At 36.5% G+C, this 12,470-nt stretch overlaps 1 protein-coding gene across 2 annotated transcripts in view; it reads left to right on the top strand.

Moving 5' to 3' along the window:
• LOC109088697 (plexin A3) overlaps positions 1 to 12,470 on the top strand; it is a 165,412-nt gene that overhangs the window by 121,148 nt on the left and 31,794 nt on the right. For both annotated transcript variants that reach the window (XM_042761750.1, XM_042761749.1), the window contains 4 exons: positions 8,596 to 8,692; positions 10,430 to 10,620; positions 11,653 to 11,801; positions 11,896 to 12,016. In XM_042761750.1, coding sequence (XP_042617684.1) covers positions 8,596 to 8,692; positions 10,430 to 10,620; positions 11,653 to 11,801; positions 11,896 to 12,016 — 558 coding nt within the window. The remainder of the gene's footprint in view (positions 1 to 8,595; positions 8,693 to 10,429; positions 10,621 to 11,652; positions 11,802 to 11,895; positions 12,017 to 12,470) is intronic.

Here is a 12,470-nt window from a genome sequence, read left to right as displayed (position 1 = left end):
AGTTGCTGAACGTGCCTCGTAATGTGGCACGACAGTGTGACCCAGTGAAATGGAATGCAGTGAACCCGATTTGCCACGCTGGAGGTGGAGTGTGTGCCCTTTAGCCTTTGTACCCTGACGGGGTCAGTGGTCAATCCACTAGCCAGAGCCCTGTGACAAGACAATTGATGTCCTGTCGCAATTTAATAATGAGGATCACGTCTGTAGCGCTCGCCCCGGTACTGGATTGATTGTCGTCCTTTCCAGGAATGACACATGCTGCCGTTCGAAGGTCTCCTCGCAGGACCCCGGTGCAACTGTTGTCCTTCCATCTGTTTTGACTCATCTCCTCCTGTTCATCAGTCTCCCTGTCTCTGACCCTCACTGCCGTCTCTGACAGAGCTATGCATTTAAATTGGAATTGAAATGTAGCGACTTGTGCAGTCTAAATGCAGCCTCGGACCTGAAGGCATTTAGATGCAAAGTGAGTCCTCCGGCCGCCTGTCGGTGATAATGCCAGTGCATATTGACTATGTGGAGGGCAACAGGTTTTTTATTTACTAAATGCAGAAGAATATTGACATTGGGATTTCTGTGCGGGTCTTTTATTTATAAAATCTCGCAAAACCAACAAATTTACAGCGCTGAACATCCCGTGTCAAAAGTGGGTGTGATGCAACTTGCCTGTCCACACTGACTGCAGAACTGCTACACAACATGACATAAATAGATTTCTAAACAATGGACAAAGTTTTTTTTATATGTAAGAGCTTTTATATGGCATGGTAGGGCACTATATATTGATTTCATACGAGGTGCTTGAAGTGCTTTTTCAAATATAAGAAACTGAAAATTCCGTTTTTTTTTTTTTTTTTTTTTTTTCAAAGGGTTGTTTAAAGTACAGCCTGCTGCAATCAAGTAATGATACAGTTTTTATTTACACACCGATGCAAAATTTCACTTGCATTTGGCACTTGGCCATTGTTCATTTTGAGCCATTGTAAATTTTTACCTCTTAGTATTTGCTGTATAAGCTAAGTTAAAAGATTAATATAAGGGCTATTATAGTTAACTACAACTAATAATAAAACTAAAACCATTAAATAAAACAACACTTTTGTTACTTGAAAAAAAAAAAAAAAAAAAAAAAAAAAAAAATATATATATATATATATATATATATATATATATATATATATATATATATATATATAAAATTTCAGCTAGTTAACAAAACAACACTCATCATCATCAATATTAAAACTATACACAAAAAAAACACTAAAAAGTTAAAAAAAAAAAAAAAAACTTTTTAAAAAAAAATAAAAAAAAAAATAAAAAAAACACAACATAGTAACTAAAACTTTACATCAAAATGAAAAAAGAAATTATAAATAAATTCAAATTATTAATAATAAACTAACAGTAATATAATGACACAAAAATAACACTGGTTCATACCAGATATTTTATTTATTTATTTATTTAAGAAATTTAAAGTTTTTTTTTCTTTCTTTATTAAGAAATTTAAAATTGATTTTTTTTTTTTTTTTTTTTTTTTTTTTATAGACATTAAATTTAGCAATAAAGAATTTGATTAACGATATCCTTTGTATATTCCTTGGAAACCCCCCAAAAATATTGCTTAAAGTTCTTGAAAGACCAAGAATTTAATTTTGAAGCATCTGTATGAACGCTTTATATAAGACACTACATGTTAGGGTACACCATAAAAATCGTTCTTTTAAAAGTATTATGTATTACATTGACTTACCTCCTAAAACATTACATTACTTATGCTACGTAAATTCTTTGTTTTGTGCCTCTTTTTCTCAAATGGTATTGCTTTTGTTAGTATTTGTCATCTCAACATAGTTTGCATGCCCTGTATACAGATTGTGGATTGGCAGTCAACATCATTAATCATGATGTGAGTGAGCTAGCTTTATCATGTTAAACTCGCGTTCTGTGGTTTGCTTGGGGCTACATGATTATATTGTTGTAAACTGTAAGGTTTTCAGTTTTATTTCTACATTGTGCATGTTCCCATTCAACCAAACCTAAAGTGTTGTTTTTCAAGTAGATGGCTAGTTTATGTTGACAGTTTAACTAACTTTAACTTGCTCAGAAAGGTTGAACTGCAATGTTTCCAGATGACTTCTGCCTCACTGGGATGGGAAACCAAACCCTCACGTTTTCACAGTTCCTTTTTTATCATCTCCCACCCCCCCCCTTTATCTTCAATCTCTTTGTCTCTCACCTCATTGTACTATCTGTGTTGGTCTGGACATGCACAGATTAATTGATAGCCTGATTACCAGTGACACAGTAAAGAAAAAGCATATCATCTCTCTCATGACATGCATCTTTCCTGAATAGCAATCGAACATCAGCGAAGACCTAATACAGATTACACTGACTCCCAGGAGAGTGTGTCATCATTTGTCTGCCACTCCCTTCCTCAGCACGTGTCCTCTCTCTCACACACTCTTACGCGAGGCAGTGAGAGTCAATCAATATGGCTGTCAAGGCGAATGGCACCGCATAGTCTTCTGGGAGCCGACGGCAGGTGACTTTGAGGCCGTGGGGTCCATGCTAATGAAACTGTGAGTGCCTTCGGATGGGCAACGGTGAATCAATCAGTTTCATCTTCTGTTTACACATCACCTGAGAACGTGTATGAAATGGTCAGCTATTTTTTTCTTGTACTGTACTCAAGAAAGTTAATCATACAGCTCCATTTGTTTACTCGTAGGTAAGGTACATAAAAGAAAGATGAGGCTTTGGAGGTTATTTACTGTGTTGTTCTCTCTCTTATGCTTTTTTAACTTCAGTTAAACCTTGGATTTGTGCTCAATCATGTTTTTGCTGCAGTAATTTTTAACTTGAAGTTTTTAGTTTCTTTTTGGTTTTTATTTACAGTTTACAAATATCAATGATGTGAATTGATTCTAGTGAATTTAAAGTTTACTTCTAACTGTCAAATAAATAAATAAATACATTTATTTATTCACTCATTTATTTATTAATTTTAGTGGACAATAAGATTAATGCCATTTTATTTATTTATTTATTTACAATATTTATTTATAAAAGTTTATTTATTACTATTATTTACTATTAATATTATATTTATGTTAAATATATTTTAGTGGATAGTGAATTTGTTTACATTTGTTTTGCTTATTATTTATTTTATTTTATGTAGATTTAATTTAATAATGCATTTGACTTGTGTCCACATGGCAATTCTTTTGCCATCATTTTTATATATATATAACTTGGTATCCAGTTAAATAAAATGCATAACATGCATAATGCACAATGAACTAAGTGTGGAATATTAGCAGTTGCTAACGTTACACACCTGTGAGAATCGTAGTGGTCTTTATTGATCGCACAGTGTTTAAGACAAAGGCACACAAGCTACTGGTGTTGTATTACAGCTAGTTAATCTGCTCTTATCTTGATGTAAGTGGTCTCCCTTAGGGCACGTCTCTCGCTTGCGCTGGAATTAAAGGGTCATTATTTTTGACAAAAATCAAGTTAACTGGCCCTGCATTCTCCCTAATTTCTCGGCAGTTTCCTATTCCTGCCTCACCCTAAAATTTGAACAGCTGCCTTTTCAGTACCTCACAATGCGGCTATTGTGTGGCTTTAACATCAGATACGCTACAAAGGACTTTACTGTACTCTGCTAGTAAAGTATTGGGCTAATAAATTAATAAAATAATACAACAACATGCTAATTGTTCTAGCTAATAAATTAATCAATCAGTATGTAGTCATGGTGTCTGTGGGGAAAATGGTAAAAGATCAAAACTAGTCAAAAAAATCACCAATACACACCAAAAGGTCCAATTCATAAGCTAGTTGAACAATGTGATCATGTTCAAACACTTAATGCTAAACAATACTAAAAGTTGGTTGGACAAATCTAACCGACTACCTGTTAATCACTAGTCATGATGATATCAACTAAATCCCCAAATAACATGAAAGCAAGGCAAAGATGGTATTTCGCAATGGTGTGCCTCAGGGAGATGTTATTGGTCCATTTATATTTCCAAAGATTTCATTATCAGTTATAAAAGAACAGCATTTACTCTCAGGAAGACATATAAGGTACTTAAACGTTTTGAAACCACATTTCCAGTTGTGTAAAACCACAGCTGTTTGCTTATTTAACCCTATGACAGCATGTCAGTCATATTTGACTATTCCTTTTGTTCCAGGTGGACCATTTTTCTATTGCGTGGCACTCAAGAATCACTAATTAACAGCTATAGCTTGAACATAGGTTTAATGCATCATCTGCTCATGTAGTACATTGCTTGACAGCCAAAAGATAAATGTTCTCAGCTCTGCTAGAACATAATAACCACCTGCTTTCTGTGTGTACTTTTTAATTTTATTATAGTCATGAAAAAAATGTCTGTAATGGGTGTGATTTTTGCTAGGCTGATGCATAATCCAAAGAAATTTACTTTTTTTCAAAGAAGAGAGAGGTGTGCAAAATACTCCAAATGAGTCCATGAGCGTAAGTGTTGCTAAGCGCTGCTGACCCCTTAGCGACAGGCACCGGGAGTGTTACCGGGGAAACGTACCGCCAAAGGCCTTTTTTACACAATGCCCAAGTTCTGATCCAGGCTCTTGATGGAGAGGGCCCTCACAAAGAACCCCATTATCCTCAATGCAGGGTAGCGGAAGCTTTTTGAATAAAAACACTTACATGTTATTTTTGTCAGGCATTTTGAACCACCTCACCCTCATTATTCTATTATTCTCATCAAGTGCTCAATCAGGCATTAGCTGTTTTGTACCATACTACTGAGAGGAACATATTTTACCAATCACCTGGGTTGCATGCGAACCGTAAGTGCCTGACTACAGCCAAAAAAGTTTCTCAGGTAATTTCAGTTACTTGTTCATGGCGTTTCAGTGCAGTAACAGGCTTGCTTCTTTAAACTGTAAATGCTATTAGGTTACTGTGCGGAAGCAGGTGGGCCTTATTAAAATAAATTGATCAACTAATGTGGGTGATCAATCCACTGTATATGTCCCAGGCGTAATGTATCGCATTAACTGCTCCCTGAGCATTTCTCTGTGTATTAAGGGGCTCAGCTGTGCTAGAACCTCCAAATGAAGAAATCCCTCCAAGAGTGATGCACCAGAAAAATGCTTTAGGTCAGCGCGCTTGGCTCATTTATGGCAACACGTGTTCCTTGCGCATCCATGTGGCCACCTTTCCTTATCCTCCTAGCTTTAGGAGAACTCAACCCCTTATTTATTTCCAGTGGCTCTTGACCAAACCAAATCACATCACAGTTGAACTGACAGAAGCTGTATCTTTTATCATAACCCAGAATTCCCCTCTCCCAACCTAGAAATTAGCCCATGACGCAACATTCGTTGAAGTGAATTATATGCTGTTATTACTGGACTGTCGTTAGTAATGGGATAGCTATGATTCAATAATTAGGTTACCGTAAAGTAATGCTGTGCACACAGCAGGCTCATTCTGCTCGTACCATTGATGCCGTTGTGTCTTTTGTGCTGAGTCTGGTTCAAATTGTAACTTAATTAAATGTATAGGTCCTCCATCATTAAGTTATATTGATTTTCATTCTGTCACTCGAAAGAGACGTCATTGACAGGTCAGCTGGAGCTAAGCATATCCAGAGAGATGAGGTCTATGAAAACATCTTTTAAACAATAAAATCCTTTTAAAGACTAAATACTTAGTTCCACCGAGTTCCACTAAGTTCCACTTGAATTAATTGCAATCACTTAATTTCAGGAGAAGGCTGATTTTTCGAGAAGCAGCATTTTTTGCCCCTGAGTCAATATCTCTGGTTATTCATCATAGCTGCTGCCATAAACGGTGGCACCGCATTAACTTAGCTCCAATAAGTGGATTATTGAGCACACCAATTTTTAAGAGTGGTCTCTTTTAAAACCCAAATGATATTATAGCCTTGGATTAAACATGCAAGCAGGATTGAAATGTACCCCAAGGATGTGTACAAAGCTAAATCAAAATGTTGAAAATGGCCTTTAGTCCTATGATAGCAGCCATCCTTGGTTGTGTTTTGCACATTCCAGTCAGCTGATAAATCAAGAACAGTTTTAGAGGTAAGATTACCTTGCTGTCGTTTGCCAGTCTTTTCCAGTGAGCTCTCTGACAGAACCAGGCCAGGCTGTCTACACATAACGCACTGCAATACAGTGGGAAGACAAGCCGGAGGAAAATCAATTCACTTCTGGCAGAGATAAGCGGTATTGTATGGACAAACACAAAGGCTTCCACCCATTTACACAAGCAGGCTAATCTTCTCAAAGCAAACCTTTCAATGGAGGAGAAGCAATAAACAAGAAAACACATCACTTTAATGGCAAAAATGTATATGTATGACAATTTACGTAAGAATTGTTTTACAAAAGAGTTCTGGACGTTTCATCCTATTGGATGAAATTAACTAGCAACAAAGAATATGTTAATTTGTTGAATACATAAATTAACTGACATGCTCCATGGAAATGCATTGTTTGATATGTGATATTTGCACCATTTTCTGAAATGCATTAGTACATCAGGCCTTTTTATTGCTTGAGTGCATAACAGCCCAACAAATTCCAAGATAAGTTAATGATGTTAAAGTCTTGACCTATGCGACCTATATGCCAGTATGCGGGTCGCCTGTAATTGACCCCAATTAAGACCCCAGCAGCTGTGTCTCATAGAGATATATGACTGCTGGGTGCCTGGCGTCAACAGGTTGAGTGAGGTTTAGTTCAGCTTTTCACCACCTTTTCCACTGCTGAGCTTGCTCGAGTTCCTCCCAGATATTTTCCCCCCAGAACAGCTGTAGAAAGTCTCTGACTTTACCGCACACACCACCGAGGGCCATTTTCCACTCTTCAGGGCCTCACTTGGAAGCTGGGGAGCGATGTGGCACTGCTTGTTTTCTCTGTTGTGATTTATCTGGGCTGTATGGCTGAATGAACGTTGATGTAACAGCTGACGTTTCAATCAGCCCTAATGACCAGCCGAGGCATGAGGTTTCGTCGAGGCAGGGTGTTTTTATGCCTTTTTTCCAAAATAGATTTTGGTTTGGCCATAAATGGAAATGCAGTGCAGTTTTCACTGCTGAGGGAGAATGCAGTAAGAATGAATAACACAGTTTATTTGCACGTTGGCTACATTGTTTTATACTAATAAAATAATTCAGATTTGTAAATAAAACAAAATTACTGGAGTACATTTTAGAAGAAAATATGGTTTGTTTTTCTACCACGTAATTTAATGTTTAATTCAATGTGTTGCTTGCTCTTTCCTTTAAATGTCCTATCAATTTCTAAGTAAGTTTCTACACCTTTTTATTTTTCATCGTAGTGCTCGGTAATCATGCAATCAGGTGCCCACAAAATTAAAACACTTTCCCGCTCTAGCATAATAAGTGAATAAGATGCAGGTTTTGCACTGAAATACCACATGCTAAACTGTGTAGTGAATTCATCCTTAATATAGTAGACTAATTTGGATGCATTAATGAAGCAAATTTCTGTATAAATAATTTGGAAAACCATTCATATGTAAATTAAGCTGGTTTGCATTCAGTGCAAAAAGTGTGTTGAATTTTCCACTGAGATATACCATATACCAAATGGCGTGATTCCTCATTTATCAGGCGAAACAAAGTGAATGTGCCGTTGTGGTGGTTCGTAATGCTGAAGCCAGAGCTTATTCACTCGAGTTCTGTTGGATCTCGTCGTGAAGTCTCTTAAGCAAGCAGCCGCCGATCGATGAGCCTGATCAGCGATATTCTCTCAGGGTTGCGTTGGTTGAGTGCTTTGTGTTGTTGCTAATTAAAACCCAGACAGTAAAAACCGCCGTCACCTGCTTTCTGCTTCACCTGATGAGCTGCAGCCGCATGCTGGAGACACGCCATATCAGGACTTAATGAGCAGTTTTCCACTTAGTTATTTTTAGCAACAAATATTTTTGCATGTGTGTGTGTTTTATCTATCTCTTTTTTCTTTCTTTCTTTTAATCATTCTTTCAGTATCTAGTGGCTTTAAAAAAATCACAAAATAGTGTTTGCTGAGAAAAGAGGATAAGAAGAAGTCAAACTCTGTTATCTTTCTTTTTCTAGATATGGCCTCATAAGTGCTTGCGGAGAGAGCGAAGCAAATGTGTTGTCATCATCTGTAGTCATGCTCTTTGTCAGTGTGATGTTCAGATGATGTCAGTCGTGATTGACCGTGTTTTTTCCAGGAGTGCTGTGGAGTATGCAGCAAATTATAGATCTGGGTTTAAGTTAATTTCCATTGGGTCAGAAAAGCTATCCGGATTGATTCAGAGCAGTGCTGGTGGAGAAAGTGTCATGATAACATCATCATCTGTAGTCTTGATGTGATGTCAGCGGTGATTGGGTATATTTCACTAGAACTGCTTTTGAGTTTGCAAATTATTGTTTTTCTTACGGCAAAAAATAAAAATTGTAATCTGGGTCGGTTTCTCCCTGTGGCACTGGGTCGGTGCCTCCTTGTGGCACACATCTTGTTGTGATGTTTTTCTGATATAGATGTTGTTTCTGTTGCTGTTTCCCACAGTACTGGTATGAAGGGAATGAGATGGGAGACCTGCCTGTGGATTTCTCCATCGTATGGGACGGTGACTTTCCCATCGACAAGCCATCATCCATGCGAGGTAAGAAATCACACACTTCACCTTCAGCCCTCTAGTGGCATTTCTCACGCTAAAGAGAAGAAATATTGAAGTTATCCTCTCTACATTCATTTTTCATTTTTATTCCCGGTGTCCTCTTGATGTGGGAAAGGTGTTACCTTTGTGTAAAGTGGAACTTAATGCATCTTTTATTTTATTTTATCTGGATTTCACAGTCTGTTCAAACACACTTAGTCTGTCAGGTGTTCTCTCAGTCGCCGTGCTATATTTTATTGATAACAGGGCGCCTGCCTGCTTCAGCCTTATATAACATCACATTACTGTGGAGGATCGTATGGAATCCGCGTCCGTCAGCTTTGAACCCATCCACAATGCTGTCAGTTTGCATTTACCTCAAACTCTTTTAGAAGAAAGAGTTGAAAGGCCTCCAGGAGTCGATATATATCTCTTGAGGAGAACTTCATCAGGTGTGCTATTACAGAGTGTTTGTGTGCTTTCAGAGGAATAGAGGCGAGAGAGGAAAAAGAAAGTCACAGCTCACTGTGAAACTGCAGACATACAATCTCTGTGGTAAATTATTGGTGTTGTGAGTTTATTAGTGTGTGATCATGTTTTCAGTGGCCTATCATTCTGAGCTCAGATGAGCAATTAAGTCTCGACATCCACCTTTCCACAGCTGCCTTCAAAGATACCTCATTTTGACCAAAATCCAAGGCGCCAGCACATGTATTCCTTCAACACTAGAAAATCCCAGAATTCCTTTGAACAAGCTTTGTGAAGATTTTTTTTCAAGATAGCAGACAATGTTTCGGGAAGTATTAACATTTTGTTATATAATTATTATTTTTAAGTAATAATTAGAATATAATATATAACAATATTTATAATGTAATATTAAAAAGTCCAGGACTTTTTCCTTGGACTGCTCCCAGCTGGTGGAATGACCTCCCGATCTCAATTCGAACAGCTGAGTCTTTACTCATTTTCAAAAAAACATCTAAAGACTCATCTTTTTCGCCGCACTTAACCAACTAAAACAAATATATATATATATATATATATATATACTAATATTTCCGGATATATATATAAAATATTTTCTAAATATTCTAAAATATTTGTCAAAAGTTTTTTTATGAACACGTTTCATGTCTTACTGACATTTCTAAAAATTCAAATAATTTCTTTCTAGGTGGGGTTATTTTAAGATTTTCAGTAAAAATATATTTATTTACTACTAAAAAGTTTAATTTTTTTTGTTTGTTTGTTTATTAAAGTATTGTTAACTTAGCAGCATGTTAACATTAGGCTTTTTTAAATAAGATGTGTAGTCTTTCTTTGTAGACGTGACTGTTAATCAAGTTGCTACCTTTGAACAGCATTTCAGATCACTTGCGGTTCTGTTTCTGTTACGACGCTACCTCTGTAGACAGTAACCAGTGAGTGAGCTTACTAGCGCTTGGAACAGAGCCACGGTGTATAGAATTGAACCTTTACACCCACTACAGCAGAACGCCTTGGTTTTCTGCTTCCTCGAGGCCTCGGGTCAGAGTTATTAGTGTGTGTGGGCTGCACATGAATCACGGCACACTGAAAGCAGGCGTGGGTTTCGCCTCTGCTACCTTCCCCGTACAGTTCAATTATCGATTGGCCCCACACAGCTGGCACCACTACAAACATGGCCTGCGTTTAACTGCCCAGCTGAGAGTATGGCTATATTCTCACTCTCTGTGTGTGTGTGTGTGTGTGTGGACGCAGCTCTCCTGTATAAGTGTGAAGCTCAGAGGGACAGCTGTGGACTCTGTCTGAAGGCAGACAGCATGTTTGAGTGTGGCTGGTGTTTGGCGGATAAGAAGTGTCTCCTGAAGCAACACTGTCCATCACCCGAACACAACTGGATGCATCAGGGACGGCGCAACGTACGCTGCAGCCATCCCCGAATCACTCAGGTAACACACACACACACGTCATCTGAAAGCCATCCTGGACAGTAGATTTGTATTGTTTTCAGATGAGCCCTAACCGAAACACCGAAGTAAACAATAAGGAAAGAAATTATGTTAGGGACAATAGGTAGGTTGTAAATAAATTCTGTCAAGAAGAAAGTCATTTTAGAGATTGTTGTTGTTTTTTAAACAGTCTGCCCTGATGCATTATGCACAATAAAACCTGGATTGTGTATTAAGATTTGTTTAGTTTCATATAGACTGTTTTTAGAATTAAAAATTATTGTATTTTTTTTTATTTGTTTGCTTATTCATTCGTCTTTATTTATTTATTTATTTGACTTTTTTTTTAATTATCAGCAGTTATTTTTTTGTCTTTATTATCCATCATTGTTGTTTACCTCGATTGTTAAAATTTTTTAGACTTACAATTATTTATTACATTTTTATTTATTATTATTTTTTTTTAATTTAAATACTTAATCTGTATTTATCTTTATTATTAAAGTAAAAGTCTTTTTTACCTTTTACCCGGTTTTGTTTACCATTTTTAAAAATGTAGAAAATATTTATTTATCTTTATTATTTAACATTTTCTGTATTAAAAATGTATTTATTAATTCAGTTACATCTTAGTTTTTTATCATTTTTTTCTTAAACATTTTTTATCAATATTTATCTGTATGATTTATTTATTCATCAATCTATCTTTAGTATTTTCTTTACCATTTTCAAAAGAAAAAAATAGTTAATTTTATTATTTTTTTGTATCAAAATATATGTATTTTCATTTATTTAAATTTTCCTATACAAGCTTTTTTCCTCATTAACAATGTCCTCAAAAGAGGTTTTGTCTGACTTTTGTATCCTCTGTTGGTCATCTTTAGTAAAGTATGGTTGAAAAGCACAAATGAAATACACAGTCCTCCTGCATGACAGATATCCCAGACTGCACCTTTCAACGTGGTGACCTTTAAAGCTCTTAGAATTAGCTTCTTTTATATCCTCCAATGGAAAGCTGTCATGTCTTCACAGATCCGTCCACTGACGGGGCCGAAGGAGGGTGGCACACGCGTGACCATCGAAGGAGAGAATCTAGGGCTGCAGGTTCGAGAGATCACTCATGTGCGTGTGGCTGGAGTTCGCTGCAACCCTGCTGCGTCTGAATACATCAGCGCTGAGAGGTGGGTTATGCTTCCCGTGTTACTAGTTATTTTAAATTAGTTTTTGGATAGTGTTTTGTGCAGGAGTGATTTCGGTGTTCTTCCTGGCCTGCAGGATTGTGTGTGATATGGAGGAATCTCTGATGTCGAGTCCCCCTGGTGGTCCGGTGGAGCTGTGTATCGGAGACTGCAGCGCAGAGTATCGAACCCAGTCATCTCAGACATACTCTTTTGTGGTACGTCCTCTTCTTCTTTGTTTAGGAAAGGGACAACATCTTGGCACTGTCTGAAACTTGAATAATGTTGACTTATTAGGCAATACAAGGAGGAAGGAAGACATGGTAACAAATCCTAATTCAATCTCATAATCCTGTTTGTGCAGTTCAGCGATTGGTTGACATAATAAATGCCATAGTGGTTGGAAAAAGTCAAAATGTCCATTTTTATTTATTATTAAGAATATTTAATGACTACAGTGCTTAATACTTAGTTGAAATGTAATTAAAAGCTGAAAAAAAAGGTATGTTAAAATATATGTATTTTATTATTTTTTTTTTTTTTTTTTTTTAATTTCATTTTTTTTATATAAATTATTTATTCGTTAAGTTATCTATTTTTACTATTTTTGTCTTTTAAATATTTATCTTATATATTATTTATATACCATTTTAGTATTAATTAATTAATTCA

The sequence above is a fragment of the Cyprinus carpio genome, chromosome A8 (assembly GCF_018340385.1).
Source record: "Cyprinus carpio isolate SPL01 chromosome A8, ASM1834038v1, whole genome shotgun sequence".
NCBI lineage: Eukaryota > Metazoa > Chordata > Actinopteri > Cypriniformes > Cyprinidae > Cyprinus > Cyprinus carpio.
The sequence above is the reverse complement of the archived record's forward strand: the minus strand, read 5'-3'. Positions and strand labels throughout refer to the sequence as shown.